Source organism: Buceros rhinoceros, unplaced genomic scaffold (assembly GCF_000710305.1).
Source record: "Buceros rhinoceros silvestris isolate BGI_N320 unplaced genomic scaffold, ASM71030v1 scaffold1334, whole genome shotgun sequence".
Taxonomy (NCBI): domain Eukaryota; kingdom Metazoa; phylum Chordata; class Aves; order Bucerotiformes; family Bucerotidae; genus Buceros; species Buceros rhinoceros.
The window spans coordinates 48,553-70,351 of record NW_010408588.1 but is presented as its reverse complement, the minus strand read 5'-3'; the positions used below and the strand labels follow the sequence as shown (position 1 = coordinate 70,351).

General features: G+C 36.7%; 1 protein-coding gene across 1 annotated transcript in view; it reads right to left on the bottom strand.

Annotated features, from left to right (window-relative positions):
- The window catches only part of ITSN1 (intersectin 1 (SH3 domain protein)), a 97,700-nt gene that overhangs the window by 29,951 nt on the left and 45,950 nt on the right, over positions 1 to 21,799 (bottom strand). The window contains exons 18-25 of the mRNA XM_010134894.1: positions 21,290 to 21,411; positions 19,338 to 19,352; positions 14,397 to 14,641; positions 12,614 to 12,773; positions 11,580 to 11,785; positions 10,365 to 10,447; positions 8,094 to 8,260; positions 3,486 to 3,531 (exon numbers count right to left, since the gene is read on the bottom strand). Of these exons, the coding sequence (XP_010133196.1) occupies positions 3,486 to 3,531; positions 8,094 to 8,260; positions 10,365 to 10,447; positions 11,580 to 11,785; positions 12,614 to 12,773; positions 14,397 to 14,641; positions 19,338 to 19,352; positions 21,290 to 21,411 (1,044 nt within the window). The remainder of the gene's footprint in view (positions 1 to 3,485; positions 3,532 to 8,093; positions 8,261 to 10,364; positions 10,448 to 11,579; positions 11,786 to 12,613; positions 12,774 to 14,396; positions 14,642 to 19,337; positions 19,353 to 21,289; positions 21,412 to 21,799) is intronic.

Here is a 21,799-nt window from a genome sequence, read left to right as displayed (position 1 = left end):
CTTACGACTGTTCATATATATTTTAAAACTAGTCTATCCCCAAAAAACTGGCACTGGAAGACTAAGCAGAAAAAGGTCACACCAGCCATCAGTTGGTCCCTTCATAAAGCAGCAGAAAGCAACGCACCAGTGAGTGTGAGGTGGACTAGCAGTCAGCACAGCAACAAGAGCAAAAGGACCGAGACTGAAGGGAGTACACAGAAGTAGTCTCCAGCTTTCTCGGGAGCAGAAAGAAGAAACTAAGAAACTAACACAGTGCTGGGCACCATCCTACTTGTCCCTCTCTGTCAACAAGCACCAAACTTCCTGTGGCCAAGAGAAACAGCAAAGGCACTCCATAACAACACATCACCCACAGGCTGGGAGGGGGGAGTCTGCTGGCAAGGCAGAGAAAGGGAGCAATCATTGAAAAGGCAGTGGTAGGCAGAGGAAACAACACAGCCAACTCCCTTGAAACAGAAGGAGGTTTTGTTGCAGGGAAGAAACAATAAAGTGATTTGAAGACTGTCAGGAAAACGATCAGATGGTTTACTTGAAATTTAGAAGAAAAGAATGATTAGGAAAACTAAAAATGGTCAGAGAGGCATTTCCAATAGAAATGAACAATATAAAGACGATGAAGAAGTAGAAGGATTACAAGCAATCTGAGGTCACTGCAAATGATGACACACGCAGAATTAACTACAGCAGAACCTCCCTCGTGATAACCCAAGGAGGGGAGAGGCAGAGGTAGAACCAAACAGGTGATGAAAAAGCCAGTAGTTGAGAGCTAGGAAGATGCTTGAAACCTGGATCTGGAACTAAGCAGCACACAAAATGTGAAAGCAGAAGACAGAAGAAAGAATTTCTAAATAAAATAGGAGAGCAGAAAGGTTTACACAGAGAAAAGCCAGCATCAGTGCAGTCTGTCCTCTATGAAGGCAAAGCAAACTATTTGACAAGAAACATGGCTACACTGCTAGAAGGTCTACAAGCTCCCTGCATTTGCAGGTTTTTCCACATCAACACATTGATTCTTCCTGCCATTCAGGAGGCAAAATGAACACAAGCAAACAAATTAACTGGAGGAGTTTGTCAAAATTTATTTTTTTTTAAATCAGGCAAAAAACTCTCTCACTACCATGGCAATTAGAATATTACATATACCATACTGAAAGAGCAAAAATGTCATACCTTGCAGCTCTCTTAGAAGAAATTTCTCATTTTTATCTACAGAAAGGTGATTTATAAGGCTACAGGTATCAGATAACCTTTCACCAACCAGCAGCATAAAGAATTTTTACTGTAGATTGTGTGTTATAAGTTACAATACTAATTACAAGTTTAACATTCAGCTCTTGCATGTCACAGAAAAGCATAAAGTTAGAGAAAACAACTCAGCAGAAAAGTTAAAAAAAAAACCCAACAAAATTAGCTTTCCTTCCAAGAAGGACTTCCAATTTTTTTTAAATTATTTAAGTATTTTGATACTTAAAGAAGAGATCTAAATACTTATTTAAATACTTACAGAAGAGATCCAATTCAATTACAGTCCAGGCCAAAAAACGTGGCCTCTACTAAAATAGGTACATTTAGGAAAAAAAATAAATGCTTTCTCACAGATATAATTGTCCTCATATTGCTCTTAAATTCACGGAGTGCAGTCTCTTTTCCCTTGCCCTTCAACACACCCACCCACTCACCCTGCTGCTTCTAGAATAAACAGGAATATTTCACCTCGTTCATTAGCTTATTGGCTCACCTACTGGCTGAGCGCTTGCAGCTCAGTTACAGCAAGAACATCCATTACTCTCCTCGCTGAAAAACAGACAGGATTGTTCCCAAACTGTTCTTAAACTCCAAAAGATTCTGAACACAACTTGTTAACATCACCCCAGCCTCCACTGAAAGTCCAAATCCAGGAGACTAGAGATTATAAGGTTGGTAATCTAGGCTGAAGCCTTGCCATCCACCATTCTCCTATGCATGGACAAAGCAGACAGCTCTATCAGCATCTTCTCACTGTTCCTACTCAACACACCCACCCACTCACCCTGCTGCTTCTAGAATAAACAGGAATATTTCACCTCGTTCATTAGCTTATTGGCTCACCTACTGGCTGAGCGCTTGCAGCTCAGTTACAGCAAGAACATCCATTACTCTCCTCGCTGAAAAACAGACAGGATTGTTCCCAAACTGTTCTTAAACTCCAAAAGATTCTGAACACAACTTGTTAACATCACCCCAGCCTCCACTGAAAGTCCAAATCCAGGAGACTAGAGATTATAAGGTTGGTAATCTAGGCTGAAGCCTTGCCATCCACCATTCTCCTATGCATGGACAAAGCAGACAGCTCTATCAGCATCTTCTCACTGTTCCTACCAGGCATGACTTCTAGAGGTTTTCCAGATCTCTTCTTGTCTGCCTCTCTCGAGCTTTGTATCTAGTCAAATAACTATTTTTAATCATGCAAATGAAAGTTAGAAAGGGCAGGAGTAGTTTACTTCCAAGCCCTTCTTTCCATGGACGGATCAGTAGGATTTGGCAAGAGCCGCCCACGGCTCATATGTCAAGGTAAAAAAAGCCAAATTAAGCTGGGCTGCTGCAATCCTCCTTCCTCTTACACAGGAAACCATTACAGGGAGACAAAGCGAAACCTCCCACCCACGAAAAGAAATATGCATATGTATGCATGTGTACGGAAATAAGGCAAGATTTGGTAGATCATGTCCTAAAACCACCTCACAGTGCAATTAAACAAGCCTCAGAAAAATGGACAGCATAGAGGCACGGAGCACTCCCTGCTTCGTTTGGTTTAGCTCAATGCAAAGTCATCTCTTTGATACAAAAGCAAATAAACACACTGAGATGAAAAAAGAGGTATCTTCTGGCAAGTTTACAAATGCCTGCAGGTGACAGAGAATGCACCTTTGTAATGATCTTTGGAAATACACTGGCTTTTTGGAAGGACAGACCCCACCACCCCAAGAGCCAGGGGTCCTCTTTCTTAGCTAAAAAGTAACCTGCAACATGATTTTCTGCAACATATGACTGGGCTTGACCGGCAATAAGCTACACAGCTTACGTGCTCTTGAAGATGAGAAGGAGGCACAAGAGCTCACGGAGTCTATGTATACCATTTGTGTAGCATTCTGGGCAAACTGCTGTAAAACCACAAGGTAGGAATGTGTTCTTCTATTTTCAGAGGCCATGGCAAACTTCGGCTTTTTGTAGGCTTCTACTGTTCTGTTCAGCAATCTATCATGAAGTTCACGTTAATTTTTGAGAAAGCAGATTTTTATTCTCTAGCTACATGCTATTTAGTGACTGATACATGCTAGATAGAATGATTGACGATATTTTACTATAGACAGTCTCCATCAGTGCAAATTACTACAAAATGACCAAGAGCAAACATAATTTATTTTCACAGAGAAGATTTTTGTTGCCATGGAACTTCAGTACTTAAGAACAGATATAAGGTGCTGTCACAATATATGACTCACCAGGTTTCTTCCCTAAGCTTCCTGTTTTTCCAGCTGCTCCAGGAGCCTTGAAATAGAAAGTAATATGTAAGTTTAGCACTCGTATTTATTTTTCCAGTACATGAAAATGATTAACTATGCTCACTTTAATACACTAAACAAGCATGTAAGTAAAAAGCTCTCACAGGAAGTTTATACTCTTACAGAAACCCTTAATACTAGAGACAGCAATTAACATATAGGAATATGTGCGGCATATGGAGGTGGATTACTAACTGTATCAATATGCAGACTTCTTTCCTGAACGTGTCTTCCTTTCATGGACTGTAAATACCAATGTAATTCCAATTTACATAGCATTTGAATTGTAAACCTGCATATCTACAGAATGTGAATTCTGCTGAGTTAAAACAACAGTTCTTTCAACTCTACACATAGCTGGATTGCAAATACGCCTGAAAAAACTAACCAGACATAATTATTTCAATTCTGTTCACATTATAGTTCTAAAATCTCTCAAATGGCACGTTAGCATAGTCAGTGTAGTCACTGCATCTTTGAGTCATCTGAACTTTGTAGGTGGTATGCGTAAAAGCCCAACCACCATTTTTGTGCCCAAGTGAAAGCACAGGACACTGAATTGGAAGGTGTTATCTACCTGTAGCTATTTCCTCTGAACCTAGGTGGGGTGAGATGGGAGATGAACATCATCATTGTTATCAGGTCAAGAAATTTGCAAGAAAAGCCTTTGAACAGCCACAAGAAATCCAGCAAACAGTGAATTAGTTCAGTTACATGTAGGTAAACAGTGATACTCAAAGATTAAATTTAACATCAAAAGCTTTCAGAACTTAAAAACTTCCAGGAAAAAAATAATTTAAAAAAAAAATCTTTTTGCTTGAGGTTGCTGCTTATTTGGGAAGAGTTATCTTATTTATTTACCCTAATGCACTCATGCATCCCTTCCTCAGTCATCTTTCAACTCTTTTAGTCACTGCCCCTGTCTGGAACAGCCTTTCCCTGCCACCTGAATTATTACCTCAGTTTCTTTCCAGCACATTGCTGGTCTTGTCTTCTGCAATAAAAAGGTATGATATGGGTATAACAACAACATAAGAAATCTAAACTGGACTTTGGTCAGAACTGTTGAATAACCATAAATATCATCTTGCCTTCAACCAAGGCTCACAACACTTCTACCTCCCCTCAACTTCTCCTTTAGGATCTTTACAAACTTGGGGCCTACATCAAATTACCTGAGGCTTTTCACAGAAATCTAACCCCACTATGGAGAAGAATAGTCTCGTCCTTGATATTCTCCATATTAACTCAGCGCTTTGAAAACTTGGGGATTCTGGCAGAAACCAATATAAGATGTAACCAAAAATTGAGTTAAATGACTGAGAGAACAGGGCCATTTAACGACTGCATACTGGTTTTTAATGCCTCTGTAAAATAGATTAGGTCTTCAACCTGTCTTGAAGATTCCATAGCTGCTCTAAGACATTCATGTTTTGAAAACCTTTCAGAAAAGCTTCTAAAGAAGCCTGATCTTTCAGACTGAACTACAGTACCTCACAACACTGTATTAATCAAGTTATCCCCATCTAATAACAGAAGCAGAAATAAGCAGAAAACCCAGAGTTGGCATTGCCTACCTCACACGCTGTAACTGGTATTGGAAGGTAGGAGTGGGGAAGAGAAGAATTATTACTTTTTTTTTTAAATTTGGCACCAAAGCACCTTACATACACCTAGTTGCCATGTTTCTCCTTGACACTTCACAACTTAAATTTAGGGAAGAATTGTGGAAAGTAGATGCTCTAGGTTAAATGATACTTGGATACTACTGTTTCAGTGCTACTTTTTTGTCATTGTAAACGACTGATTATAGTTACTTTCTACAAGGTCAGCACATCTTCCTTTCTCCCCTATGTTCCTTTCTTTCTCTTCAGTTCTCCACCTTTCCCTAAAACCACTGTGATCTATATTACAGAAGTTAAATAGGAAAGAATCATGCTGAGATCAGGTACAAAGACTAAGTTTAGGTCTGGGGACAAGGAAAAGATGGCCCAGACAAAGTGACATAGTCCATCACAGTCCCAACTAGGGAAGATTAGAAGGCGTGGAACCAAAGATGAAAACTGGCACTGATATGGTAATAACAGGAATTAATTCTGCTTTGGGAAGTGCTTCTGACAGAGAAACACCCTTCCCCCTCCTCAATAAAGAATAAATGTTCGGACCTTCAGAGAACACACTCCTTCAAAGTATCACTTGGTCAACATACATGTAGGGAGCAAATCAGGAGCATATGGAAAGATAAAACGGGCTGTGATGCTGTACTTTTAGAGTTAACTGGTAAACACATAGAGATTACTTTAAGAGAGGAGCTTCAAAATCACCTTGACCAGACTGAGTCTGAATTCTGTTTAAGGATTCTCTGAATCCTTGGTAAAAAAGCAGAAGTAAAACACAGAGAAGTCCTGCAGTACTTCAACAAATAACTAAATTAATAAATAATGCATTTAAGATGGACTCAACTTCTGGCCCACTCAGCAGATGAAGAAATACCTTCTTTCAGTTGAGAAAAAACACAGCAGAGAGGAGATACTGCATCCTATTTCTCTTTTGCAAACCTGAGACACACATTTGAGGATGTTTTGTGACAAGTGATAGTCTCTTGAAACGGGAGAGCAGAACTTGCATTGTTAATTTAAGATGACACAGCAGTAGACTTGCCAATTGTGTTGTACAGTAAGACCCTTAGAATCCAGATTAAATACATACTGTTACTATTTTTCAGAACATTTTTGCAAAGTTTCATACATAGAGGTGTCTAAATTTTTGCGTTACCGAGTCCACCATATGAGCTCCATATCTTATGTAGAGGCAATTATCACCAGTCTTGAGAAAAGCAGGGTACAATAAAAAGCTGTTACAGATCTATCCATCTACCTCAATCTAATGAAAACTCTGAGAATGGACCATGAACTAGCATCATTATTTGCAAAAGAAAGACTTCACTCTATTAATAAAGTTGAAACTTTAAGGAACATGAAATAGTTTTATTTAGCAGCTTGAGGTGAATAGATAGCCTGGGGCTGGTACAGAACATTTTAAAAATTCCCTTCTGATGTATAAACCATTGATATTTTGAGGCTTACAACCATTTCTACAAATTCTATGCTTGCTGTTGAAAGATCAGCACTGCTTTACTGTTTCTTCGGGCCTAAGTCAATAGTGCAGAACACATTACATTAATTTACTCTTTTAGTAACATTTTCCACAATCAGCCAGCTGTCCAAGCACAGCAGCACATCTGAAACTTAACAGACAGCCACTATTGTGAAATGCTTTGTAAAAACTGGCTCTGTGAACAAGCTGAATAGCAAAACACTGTACGTGTAATGGCAATTATCCACTTGGAACAAGAAGCATGTCCCGCAGGGCATATGAATCACTTTATGAAAATAAGCATCCCAGATGTCAAGATCTCCATGAGCTCTTCGCTTTTTCCTCCCTTTCTCAGCAAAATTTTATCTGAAGATGTGATTTTCACCAGCAAAAAGGGCATGAAGAACCGCACCTTAGCTGTTTCAGTCCCAGACAAGTTAAGATCAGAGAATTTACTTTTCTTAATCAGGTATATTTCCTGATACAGACCCATAAACACCTTCATCGCCACAACTGAAGGGATGTTGCAGCACTTGGAGGAGAATCAAGCTGCTAGACTTCAAGACAGAGAGTTCAGAATTTCTTGTTCAGTCTCTCACAGCTCCCTTTAAGAAATGACTTTGCTCAAGCTCTATATTGAAGACAGAGACTTTCACTGTGTCTTTTTACACATGCACAGAATTCAAGTCCTGTAGAAAGAGCCTTACCACCTAGAGTTCTAAAAATACAGTAACATTTACTTGTTTACTTTAAAACCCTCTATTTTTCTTGGAGTCATGAACAACTCATTCTCATCAAGAGATTAGTATTGTATTCAACTATGACTCTAAGCTAATTCCTACTAGCAGACGAATGAGCCTCTCAAACAGATGAGGAATATAAATGAGAAAACATCTTTCTTTAGAATGCCTAAAAAGAAAGAGAAACTTGTAATATGGACAAGTTCTATTGGATTGTTCTAGAATAAAAATCAGATAAAACAGAACCTCTGTCATTCTTTCAAAACCTTTCAGATAAGTACAATAGTTAACTAAGTTTTGTTGCAAAATTTGTCCCCTTTGATTGCCAGGAAAAGATAATAGGGGAAAAAGCAAAGACTGAAATATTTCTCTAATATTATTCTTCTTAAAAATAATGGCAGCAAGCTACAGCTCAGTCATTAAAAACTTACCCAGGGAACAAAGTAGTCCTAGCTATTTTGATTTGTCTCTACTAAACTGCCAAGTTAATAGTTAACATATGCAAGATTCATTTTAATATTTGAGCCACAAAGGCATTACAACATTATGCTGTAAAATGCAACTATTAATGTTTTGCCTTTCCAATCTCACACTCAGTAAAACTGCAAAGTACTTCTTCTTCCTTATACTCCTGAGTTGGAACTATCACTACATCACCAAATAAAACATACCTCCCCCGGTTCAATTTTATAACATTTTAATATGTCTCTACCTCAGAATCTTTGAGTCTCACATAATTAGATGGGAAAACTCCTGATTTATCACCCAGTGTTCCTGTCCACCAGTCGCCATCTTTCTTTGTCACAAGAATCATGTCACCTTGTTGAAAAGTTAGATCTCCTTGTTCAGAACTCTCGTAAGTATACATAGCAATATACTCTGTAAGAGGGAAATAAATACAGAACATGGGAAAACACTTGGTAAACTGCTCAATTATAATTTGCAAAACCTAACTAATATAATGTGGTCTATCCAGGGCTAGATAGAAGACAAATTTCTTAATTACTGTTCATAAAACCCTCAATATTCAATGCATAAAATTATATGTATCAGAACTAAATACAGTCTATCAGAAGGCTGCTTCTGGGGCATTTTTTTTTTGGTAGAATAATTTGCTAGTATAATTTAAATGTACATAAATTATTAATTTATATCAGAAACTAAACTGAAAACCTATTTCCCAATGGCTTCTGTTCTGTGCTGATGACTAGAATTTTCAGTTTGGGGATAGAAAGACTCAGTATCCAAATATCTGTAGATATAGTCTTCATTTTACATAAGATGTTTGGCTCTCACATACAATGAATTCTTTCATTACTTGAAGCGTTGCATGAAGGGTGCACTCATTGCATCTTACGCAACAGATGGCTGGGAAATGTTAAGACAAAGCCTGAATGTGTTCTGTTCTGTCAAAACACAGTCAACTACTTAGTATTCAAGTGCAAAAACACTATAGTAGACTGATGCTGAAAAATGCAATGTATAGTTCAATTTCAGACAATTCTGTAACATTTTCTATACAGCTTGATACATCCTCATTTAACTGAACTTTATCACACTTTTTATGGGCACAAAACTGACTTCTGAAGATTATATCCTCTGCTTCTAGGACCAGCTCTGGACCTAAGAGCAGTTCACAGTATTTCAGGGAGACTTTCATGCATATGTAACAACAACGTTCAAGTATTCCGCTGCAGCTGGAAATTGTTTTATTTTCTCAAACACTAAATCTGACCAAAAAGCTTAGCCTGGAGAAGTTCAGCAAGAATTCAAACCACAATTACTATACTTAGTGAAAACTAAGACACAGTTTGTCTAACAACTGAGGTTGAAGGATACACACATCTGTTTGCATGCACATAGGCATGAACACACACATTAAATATCCTAATATATGCTACACAGGGAATTTTTCTTAAATCCTTTAAATTGAATAGAAGATGCTAAATCCATGCTTTATTATTTCTTTAAAATATGGCTTTTTTAATGTTTTATTAAAAAGTTGTGGTCTTTTTAAAAACAAATGTATAACCTGAGATATCCCATACTTTATAAAAAAAAATCAGCATCAGCATTTCTACACTTGCTTTTCCTCAAACATATACATCTATTTCGAAATTACGGATTACCTCACTCTCCTTGTTTCATGGATCTTTACTATTCCCCCTTTTTAATTTCTCTAGTGCCTTTGCCAGCGGCAAATTAAATCCATTTGTAACCAAAGAGACTCTTTCACTTAAAATTGTATGCAGAATTGTAGTTAAAAAAATCAAGGTGTGCTGTAGAGATTATAAGCAAGTTCATTTGTAACCTATATTTAGATTTATTGATTTACTCTGACTGTGATTTAATTAACCTAGCTGACTGCGCTGAAGCGGATTAAGTGTGCCCACACAGCTTACATGGAGACATTAACCTCCAGCTGAAGGGTGTAACATCCAGGAATGCAAGTCTTTTCAAACTCTTCAGAGGCCTGACAGTTATCTGTGCCCCAGGCTCCATCTTTAAAAACCGAGGGGTAGCCTTGACCGAAAGGATCATGAGATTCTATAACTGATTTTAACTGCTTTACTTAAGAGCTTTAATGAAACATCAGAAATGAGCTTTGGGTGAAATTGAGACATTTATTAGTAATTCCTGACATCATGAAGTACATGTGCAGATGTGCTTATTCGGCCCTCTGCAAAAACCCATTCCAGATCTGGAATTGTTACCAGAATATTTCTACAAGAAAACATACAAACTACAGAAGATATTTTATTGGAATGTGAAACTATTTCTTCTATATAAACAACATATGTGAATTCTTAATGTAATAACTTTAAATCATTCCAGAGGCAAATTGATTTGCACTACAATTTTAACAGGCTTGATCTTAAAACCCTAAGACCTGATTCTAAGCTTGTTTCTGGTAATAAGCAGGCTTATTCTATTTAATTACGCAGTAAAATATTATTAATACCATTCAGTTTGAAATGCTTACCTTCACCTGACATAGTTGCTTTTGCTGCTGGTGATGCTACTCTTTTCAGACTAGCAGGACTTTCTGAGGAACCAGAATCCATGCTTTAGAAGAAAATAAATGTTATTTAAGAAATTAAATCTCCAGAAAAAAAATTATTATAGTTAAAAACAAAAAAAACCCCCCAAAACCCCACCACAACTCACCAAAAACAGAACAAAAACCCAAACCAAACACCAACCAAAACCACATGCATCCAAAAGCAATTCCCTACATTTTAAAAGAAGAGACAGTAAATTGCAAATTAAAGCTTTGGTTACATTTAAGTGCCTTAAATACACAAGTTTCTGCACCTGCTCCCTCAGAAGAAAACCATAATATCTAAAATCATTCTCATTTGCATTATTAACATTAACGTTGCCTTCACAATACACGGAACCAGATTTTGATTGATTCAGCCTCCAAGAGTAATGATAAGCGACTAAGTTTTGAGGTATACCTTTTTATTTTGGGGAAAGATAAGCTATGACTTAACATAGCTGTAATTCATAAAATTATGAATTACAATCAGTGTAATACACTGATTGCTTAGTTGCAGGTCACATCAAGTTAAGACTGCTCATTAAGCTTTAGAACTTTTGTTGGTGATGTGTTGGTGTATTTTTCTAGCAGAAATTGGAACTATGAAAATATGCTACTCTCTCTCTGGGAAACTTAGTAGCCGAAACCAGCTGCAGTGTTATCGTGTGGGAAATGCTATCTATACTGGCCTTGTTTTGGTAGCTTTAACCACAACATCCACCACATGGGATCTAATCCCTCTTATCCAATTATAGTGCTTTAAGAGCTGTGTGCTGTCTGTGTAACAGAGTCACTATCCAATCACCATGTAGTTAGTCAAGTGGACAAGAGTCTATAAATTGGGATGTAATGTAAACAATAAACGGGTCTCACTGCACACCACATTGGTGTTAGGAGTGATTCGTCCCACTTCAGCCCAGAGCTCCGTTACGTGTCGCGACAGTGATGCATGACCCAAGGAGAACTGAGGTCAGTTTTCTTACTTCTCACACAAATTTCCAGGGTTGGAAGTCAAAATCTCCCAGAAGAGAGTCATATAAAAAAAAGCATTTTTACAAATCAGGTTCTAAACTTTAAAATTCAAGTATGCAACTCTTCATATTTACCTAACTATTACAGTATGGAAGTAAAGTATGGTAAAAGCAAATAAAATACCTGGTTGACTTCCTAATGGGGCCTGAAATAAGCTTCACGTACGATTTAGGAAACCACCCCTTTTGTCCTTGAACCTCTCCAAACCACCACATATCCTGCTGTTCCAAAACAGTGATGGTATCATTTTTGTTGAAATTAAGATGGTTGTCTTTTTTCGCTCTCCAAGGATACAGAGCCTGTGCTTGAAGTCCCTCTACTTTTTCACCCTAGGGCAATTTTAAAAAAAAGAGAGTCATGTACTACCTTTCATAAGGAAAACTGCTTGAAGAATTATATTCTTATGCTACTTACATGGCAACAAAATACACAGACTCTTCCTCAACTCTATAAAGCAAATTAAGTCAATTAAACTTACAAAGTAATACCAGATACGTCTACAGTCCTCCTATATTTCTGTTAACACCATCAATACAATGCAAGATTACCAAAGGTTTTGCTTAACGAGTTAAATTAAGTTTTACAATTAAGATAGACATGTAATAAAACTTTATGAAGCTATTTTGGCAGAACTTAAAGTAAACTTGACGCTTTGCTGCAAGTTATTCTATGTATATTACAATTTTTTTTCCCCTCAAAGATACTAAGATTTAGCATTTTTCACAACACATTAGCTTACAAGAACAGTATGTTGTTCAGTTGAGGAAAAGGAAATGCCTTAACAGATGGACAGAATCTGATGTGAAGCTTTGCCACTGCTATTCCACTTAGCTACATAACCCACTTTGGAATGAAAGTTATTGTCATGTGATTCAGGAAAGCCCCAAGGAAGTGACCCAAAACTAGCATCCTGCCAAAACATCAAGATTGGACCACCAAAGTCTAAAAAAGCCAGCACAGAACAGCAGAACAAAAACTGCTTCATGTTAAATTCTGCCACAGATTTTGCAAATGGATGTATACTACCTGTTTATCACTCTAACCTGCAACAGCTTACCTGTCTCAGGGGACTGTTTTAATGCACGGTCAATGTTCATACTTTGCTTTCCAAACATTTGTGCTGGGTGAGAACAGTTTTAATGAATATAGGTGCTCACCTGACCCAAGACAGGAGACGGAGATGATCCTGTAACAGTGGCAGGAGTGAAGGCTGATCGCTGCCGCAGCTGCCCTGCACTGGGAACAGTCAAAGACGGCTGAGCTGCCCAGGCATCCCAGTTATCAGTCTCCGCTTTCTCACTAGTGTTTGTTGGCCATCTGAAAAAAAAGAGAATGACATCATTCCTACCATTTTCAACTGAGTAAAAATACTCATGCAGGAAGATTGTGGAGAAAAAGATTTCTACATTCTAGGTTAATTTCTTTTAATTCAATAGTCCATGAACACGATAACGCTCAGGTGGAAGTACTGGATTCAAGCATAGGCTAACAATAAATTTATCTTAAAAAGGCAATCTCTAAAACTAGTTGCTTGTCCTTGCTACTTAAGGCCAGCTCTTCCTCTGATTTAGTTTAATTTCGTAGCTGTGCCCCAATCCCACAGAAGTGCAAGTGGTACAGCCTTTATTACACACAGTCGAAAGAGGTAAGTTAAAAGAAAAAAAAAATCATAATTGTCTTCAAACCTGGTTTGAAATCTTCACACCTTCCTTTCTCTTATACATCATTTTGCTGCTGCTTCTCATTCAAATCCTTATCTTTTCCCTTTTGCTTAAATTTTCTAGTGACTTCTTTCAACAAGTTTTATGTAATCTCTTATCCTTTTTACGTTACCTCTTGTCCTTTAAAATGTGTATTAAATCATATAATGCACACCTCTGTCTCCAAATACTCACTTAAATTAACAAAATCCCCTGAACTCTAGAAATGTAAACAAAGCACCTATTTTTAACCTAAGTTTCCTTTGCCTGTTGCTTGTGCTCTTAATTGGAGTAATCAATTGTTGTGCACCTAGATTGTAATAGTGTCCAAAGGCTACAACCATCCCTAACCCCTGTATCATGTCAAGAACAGTATTATTGGTATAAATGCTCTGGAACTCACTTTGTATTGAGAGTGAATATTAATTTTTATGAAAAGCATGTATTATTCACTTAGGGTAGAAACAATTTTGTCAAAAGTATGATTTATTAAAAAAAAAAATAAAATGCAGTATGTGCCAAACATCTCCAGGAAGCTCAAGATTTAGTCTTCCCATCCCTCACAGAAAAATGTCTGTTTGTAGTAAACCAGAAAAAGTTTAAATAACTGGAAAAGCTACTGTGACCTATTTGACAAAAAAATTGAAATAGAACATATTATGTATTGTAATACTGCACTAAGATATCTAGATTTTAATTTATAAATATGTATTACAAGATCAAAAGATACGACAATGACTTACCCAACCCCATAAACATAGGGCTGATAAAACTGCACAAAGCATTAAGTCAAGTTAAGAAGATATCTAGGGAAGGGTATGTGTTCTACTCGCATCAGTCTCAATGTTGTGATAAGGAATTAATAAATCATCATTTCATGTTAACTCTGCCATTATCATATTTTGCATAATCCAAGTTGGAAGCTTTCAGTGAGGATTGTTGTCAAGTAATTTAAAAGAAGGAAGATGAACACCTTGGGATTTCCACCATGTCACTATCCTCACTTAGGAATGTCTTCTATTTGCGATGTGTCCTTCTGCATTGCTCAGGCAGATATGATAGGAGCATGGTAAAAGTTCCACGAGGCTGCTTTAACTATTTAGTACAGAAAATATATTTTACTTCAAACAAGCTAGTTTTTGGTTTACAATCTTGATTTGACTGTGACAGCAGTTAACATAGAGTATCAATTAAAAAGGACTCCACCACACTTAAGGTGATAATCACTACCCAAACATACGTTGAACTGAAGTCTGCCCAGTTATTGGCAGTTGTAGCAGACTCTGTAGAAGCAGGAGTTCCTAGCGATGTGGTGGTTTCATGCACAGAAACTTTAGGTGCAGCAGCCGCCTCAACTGCCGGCTTTACAGAAGCTGGAACTTCATTTTCAGGTATTTTCTCTGCATAGTTTGCAGGGAACCACCCAGTTTTCCCCTTCAATTCTCCACCAAGCCACCCTGGTTCTCCAGTCTGGCTTTCATCCACCTGCAGATGCATTAAGTTAGAAAGTTAAGAAATACAACATACAAATGATGTTTTTACTTTAAAAAAATCCATCTCATCCACAGTAATTAATTTTCTCTAGAGACATGACATCTTCATTACAAACAAAAGTTCAACCTAGAATTTTGCTGTTGTTTAATTTACCTTTGAAGGATTATGTTGACAGATATTCCATCTATGGTGTATTAATAAGGGAACATTTTGCAATGCAATACTGCTTTACAATTCCTTTTTTTCTTCTTTTTTTCCCCCATGACAAAATCAAAAGGATTTCTTGGTGATGAGGTAAAAAAAAGTTTTATTTCAGTCCTAATGTATAAGCCATGGATGGGTTTTTAAACAGTTGCTTGAAAGTGTCACAGTACAGCAGACTTGGAAGAAGTGAATTCTAGAGAAATCTCTTAAATGTTGGTATTTCTGGTTTAACTAACACAAAAAGCAGTTTTAAACAAGCTTTCCTAGATTTTCTCTTGCAGGAAATACAACAGAAATCCACAGCATATTAAAAACAACAGCCATCTAACAATTCAAAAGAGATCCACAGATTTGCTGATGTATTTATACAAATCAACTCCATGGTAAGTTTTCACACACAACTTCACAGGCCTCTGTTCTTTCTCCTCTCTCTGCTATCTTTGCCAAGCCATAAAGGACAAGATGAAACAGGGCTATTTTTGCAGCTGTATTTTAATTCCTACTATTTGATTATTATAATGACGTTAAGCCACAATTTTGGAAATTTCACACTCTCCTGTTAACTTTTCTTCAAGGTTTTACACATTTGTTCTCCAACTTCTACTGACAGACTACTGTCTCAGTCTATTTCAATGAAAGCAATCAGTTTAAATTCTGTGACCTGCTGGTAACCATATTCAGCAAGAATTGCAGAAGAAAAGTAATTCAGTCTTGCTACCCCTGGTGAACTGATACAGTGGCTATGTACAATGTCAGTTGCAGAAACATTTTAGAAGAAAAAAGGCAATAATTGTCTTCAGTAATAATTTTGGTAAATTTGGTGTTCTAGCTACCTAATCTCTGTGGTAGGTCAAAAGAAACAGAGTTTCAAACAATCCCTTACATATTAATAGGGTTTGAACCTTTGACATGTAAGTAACACCTACTTTCAATCTGTCGTGTAGCTGCAGATTCCCCAACAATGGTCAAATCAGCAGTAAACCCAGACCAGTAACGAAAAGTCAGATGACCAACCCTGCACAGTGGCTGAGTTTTGGCAAAAATGTCTCTCATCTCGTTAGGCAAGTAATAATCAGTATTTCAAAATGTCTAAGAGTTTCAAATGACAGCAAAACTCAAGAGCTGACTGTGGCAGGTAAAAGTACAACACTCTGAGATGCTTAAATTTGTACTTCTAAATCATCTGATACCATTTACTAAAAATCCATGATCAATGTGAGGGATTAGTTGGTAACAGAATGCTTCATGAGCTAAAGCATAAGAAATATGGTTTTTTCAGTGTATGACATTATAACTAAAATAGCATATAGTAGTGTCTTGAGCTAGATGCTTCTATGGCTGGAAATACACCTGAGGATTCACTCTATAGATTTTATCAAGATGTAACCTGATCAGCTGCTTGTTTGGGGGGAAAAAAAAAAAATCAGTGGCAAAAGAAAATTGTTTGTGGCAATGATGCAAATTTGTCACTCTAGACTAAAGGTGGGACCATTCTTTTCCCTAGAAGTGACTGAAACCAAAGCAGCAAAGCTCCTGCCTTTGATCCTCCCTAGACTACTCATTTGAGCTGCTGATAGATTGCTTTCCCTTAGGCCAGTTGTTGCCTCTGACTGCCTCCTATTGTAATTTGCATCCCCAGCCCTCTTTTGGTTCAAAACAATCCATTATTTTTGCTTTTTGTGGGGTCCATCTCCTGTCTCAGTCCCTATGAACTCAGGGCAAACCCAGAAATAAATGGAGTACATGCTTGACCAGTTCAATGTGGTTTTACTGCAGTGCAGAACAAAATTTCCACTGCAGCACTGACCAGGATTGTTAAAGCAGCAGTATGAGTGATGGAAGGTCACGGCAGAGGGTGAATCTTGGGAGAGAGGGAGAAATGGATTTTCAGCACCTGATGCCAAGCTGAATAGTCTAAACAGTAATAACAGTCATGTAGTTTCTGCTAGCAGTCAATTGGTCAGCTAGTAACTAGAATCGCTAACATACAAAAGAATCAGGACTTAAAAGCCTAAACTCTGTTATGGTGATATTCTAAAAAAGGGCATCTTTGAAAAGGATCACAGTCATACAGAAACCACTGTGATTTTTCATAAAGAAACATTTTGTACAAGAAAAAAGAAAAAACCCCAAAACTACTAAAGGGGTTTAAAAACAATTGATTCAATGTCTCTTTACAATACAGCTTTAAGTCAAAATAACTCATAAAACTATTAGGATAATCAAATTTATACTTACTCAATCCAATTAGATTTTCTATGCATACTCATGAAAAGGCACTTTAAGTTTAATTTTATAAAAAATCTGGTTTCTCAGTCGTTCAAATAAAATATAATTTGCATCTGTTCTAGTTGTACAGTACTGGAACTTTAAATAAATTCCTTTGAACCTTTTTAAAAGTTCATTTGTTCTAATTTCCTTATAATTTTACACTCACTATCCCTAAGTCCCTACAAAAAACTATCTCGGATTATTTTTTATTTTCAAAACACAATTATACTTTAAATGCACGCCTGAAGAGTGAATTATGCTGTGTGTAGTTCTATTTTATTTATCCAACCTTACTTTAGAGCCATGGTTTACAGCTACTCAGTTCCAGTGACTGAACACGGGTGACAGGAGTAACAGCAACACAATTCTCAGCAGCAAAAGCAACAGGTCCAGTTAGAATCTCTGTCCACTGAAGGGCTGGCTTTGCAGTGGCCTCCTCCACTTTGACCTGGCTCATGAATCACCAGCAGCACGTGCACGCAAAAAGAGAAGCCCCATTCTACATAAAAAGCCAAATCCTAATATTCTCACAAAGTTATTTAATCAAAGTTAAACAGCCTATCATCATCTGTTTTGTTCAACAGTCTACCCATTAAATGACCATTTTAATTCTATTCCACTTGCAGGCTTTTGATCTAGATATTTTAAGACTACTGGAATTATTGTTATACTGTTGATGTAAGCTTTGCAGGCCAGAGGCCATATGCTGATTACGCCTACACAGGATCTAACACAATGAGGCTATGTGTCTAATACAAAGAATATTCATTTTAACTCACACAATCAATAACTAACAAAACTGAGGAGATGCTATCATTATGAATTTGTTTTATCTTTTCATGGAAGCTTCTTTATGTACTTCCTGTTAAATGTATGTTCTCCTACTACCAGAGCCACTACAGTTTAGTAATTCAACAATTCACCTGGATTTCATTATGCTTCAATATATTTAAATAAACTGTATTATCTAAAACATCATCAGCAACAAGAGAATCTATTCATTTACTTCAAGATGGAGCCTCACAGCAGTAAATGCCAGCAGGACTTGCTTTGTAAGAGAGCTATCCAAAGGAAAAGAATCCCATATATTGTATACGTATACTCATACCCATAATAGAAACTTGACTTCTTCAATGGATAGACCGCTGAAAGAGGCATGGCTTTCTTGGCTCAGAATATTTGTTCCCAGACAAAGCTTGATTAAATTACATTTAGGATTAGAAAACAATCTAGCTTCTTCTAGTGAAAGAAATTTGAAGAACAGAAAGCAGAAATCCAAGTTAAGAGAAAAATATAAAAATCCTTTAATTAAAAAGTGGAAGAATTCAAAACAAATAGAGCCCCCAACCCCACACATTCTCTAAACCACTACACAAGATACATCAGTGCTACAGGTAACTAACATGTACTAGAAAGTCAGGCAGAAGAAAGCCTGCCTCAAATTTGCAAATATTTTTCCTTCCAGAACAAACGCTCATCCCTCTCCCTCATTTCCACCAAGAGAGTTCTCAAGATTCCTGCACAGTGCAAATGTGCATCACACTGCTGTAAAAACTATGTACAAGCTATACATCTATTAAAGTCACAAGTCATTCCGACATAATGAATTCTGCAGTTCTGTTTACATCCAGGATTTAGGCCTGGTTCCTATGCGCGCAGTCAGTGGATTTGGGCTTCAGCTGGATTCTTTGCTCAGGACAGTTACATTCTGGGCTGTATCTTCTGTACAGCTCTTATTATAGGACATGATTGCAAAAGCCTGCACACACAGAGCCATCTGTAAGTGTTAAAATGGTGAAGTGCTACGTTTGCCTCTGCTAGAACACCGTAATTCTAAGAAATACTTATTTTGTTGCACACAGTAAACTCCTAATTGTTTTTGCCAACTCTTAACTCAGAGTTGCATTTACATCATAAATTAGACACACTTCAACATGTAAGTTTGTAAATTATTATTTTCCAAAAAACGTAACCAACTCAAACCTTTTAGAACCACAGGACACGACAAACACTTAAAGACAGAGAAGAGCCTAGCAGCCCATTATCAAAAGTAAGTTCTGGTCCATTGCACTTAAATTACTTTTGACAATGTGAGTTAGTTTAACTTTACCCTAGGTGAACTAAAAAGACATATAATACATGGTAACAAAATTGGTATTTATAAAAACAAATAGATTGCATAGACCTCCTAACAGTCATACAGCGCACTTACCCATTCCCTTTTAACCTCCATCAGGAAAGCAATGATTTAAAGCAAGGCAGAATTATAACACATTTCACAGAAGCGTCTTTCTTATATTAACTTTTCTAAGAGTAGCCCTATAAGCAATTTCTACAGAGCAGGAGATAAATCCCACAAGAATCAGTCACCAGGATTAATTATTGTCAAAAGTAAGCTAAATAAAGAAAACTGAGAGTAATTACCCTACTTTTGTAGAGTAAGTAGAAATAAAGTCCAAAGTAACATAAAGAAAGACTCAGATTAACTCAGTCTTTATTTAAAACATGTGAAGTGCTCCTTAAACTCATACATTTTTGGTAAAAAAATGTTATTTTCCTGCAAGACTACCTAATAGTGATCACTTTTCCTCAAGGAATAAAAACCTTTACTTACATGCCTAAGCTACAATATATTCCCCAAGAAAGAATGACAACGCAGCATTTTTCAATGGCCTAAGGAGGCCCCTATACCTGTACCCTCTCCCATTTAACAGCTCACTGACCAATGCTATCTCTTGATGGAGAATAACAATACACTGCATTGTTACACAGAATGGCATTGGGCCTCCTCCTGAGTCATTCAGTACTGCTACTAATCCAGGATTCACCTTTTAGTTTCCAAAAGGAGATTCTAATGTCAGAAACGCTTCCATGTGACACAGCTAAATCAATTTAAAAAAAACCCAAAAACAAACCCAAAAAGGCTGAGAGATGAAGGCTCATCTACCCAGAATACATGCTTTTTACAGATAGCTATCCTTACAATTTGTGAGAGTCTACAAAGTGTATTTTTTCCAAAATCCATTCTTACTAAACTGTTCCAAAACACAATAGCTCTTGAAATCTGTTTGGTTGGGTAGAACACTATAATGAATAAACTTTCCCACAGTGAACAAGGTATGACTTAATAGCTACATTAGGAATTTTCATTCTGAACAGACATATGTATGTTAAGATCATACTATGTTAATATACACATTTAATAACAGCGGTCATTAACAGAACTATAATTTTAGAGATACTAGTGACAATAAGTAGAATATTGCTTTAGAGTTTAACGTGACAGCTATAGGCTGACCATATCCCCATATCTCATCATCTCCTTAAAAAAAAGTAAAGGAGATTATTCTCTATCAACACACCTGCAATCAAATTTTCAGGTTTTGAGGTTTCCATTTTTAGAAATGACATTTTATCTACTATGTATCTTCTTTAAAGTAAATGTCAAAGTATCTGACAAAAGAGTTGAGTAGATAAAAAAGCCATACAAACAATTCCAAGTTACAATTATACTAGATCATTATGTCAAAAACAGTCACCAAAAGAGATGTGTACAAAATTACCAATATTACTGAAGAAGTATCACCACCATACAAAGACTATGTTAACGTTTATGTGATCATGACAGAAGTGTAGCCATCTCATAGTTTAGTATAATTGTTTCCCATAGTGTTACGTCAGACATCACATTCTCTTAATAAAGGCAGTTTTTCAAACTAAAAATTCTACAGTGCTCTTGTACTATTCTTATAAACAGGTAGATTGCTTATTAGAAACATATTTTACTTATCAAAGACAGTTTTTGATTCCATACAAAGTGGCGACTCTCTCAATACAAAGTAACAGTAACTTTATTCCTTAGGTACCTTGGAGGTCAAGAAACCTCTCGCTAATTTCTCTGTAGGAACCTTTCTAGACACACTGACAGACACACCCAGCTCAGCATACTAAACCTGATATGATCTACTCACAGATGATGTATAAACTTAACACTTACAATGAACTGAAAGAAGCTATCCAATACTATAGTATGCTTACTATGTCATATCACACCATTTTGGTATTCACTGAATATTTTCCTCAAGTCTGTAAAAAACTTGCCATATAATTTCAATCACACAAGTGCAAAAACTTTTTTCAAGTAATATCACGATCCCTTCTTACCATGACTATGTCGCCAGGCTGAATAGAGATTTCATCGTGGCTTCTTGATTCAAAAGGATACAGTGCTCTATAATACACTATTTTCACATCCTCCTGAGCAGAAATGGTTAGAGGAGCTTTTTCTGAGCAAAGGAAAAAAATACGCAGATAAAAAGAAAAACATAAAAATCAAAAATCTTTTTTTTTTTGGTATGTTTGAAAAATGAGGTGAAAGTGGAGACAAAAATTAACAAAACTTATATTGTCTTTAGGAAGTACATTATCCCCTCGTACACAAGGTGAAACATGAAAATGAATTATTTAAAATACATTATTCTTACTATTTTATCTTCTAAACATCAGGTAAAATATTATTGTATTAACTTCTATGATACAGACAAGTATTTTCATAGAATGAATCATGTACTTATAAGGCAACACACATGACTTCACAAATGCTTCAATGATTTTGTAGCTTAAACCTGATCAGCCACAGGTTCACTTCAGACAGTGGTGTTCTTGCATATATAT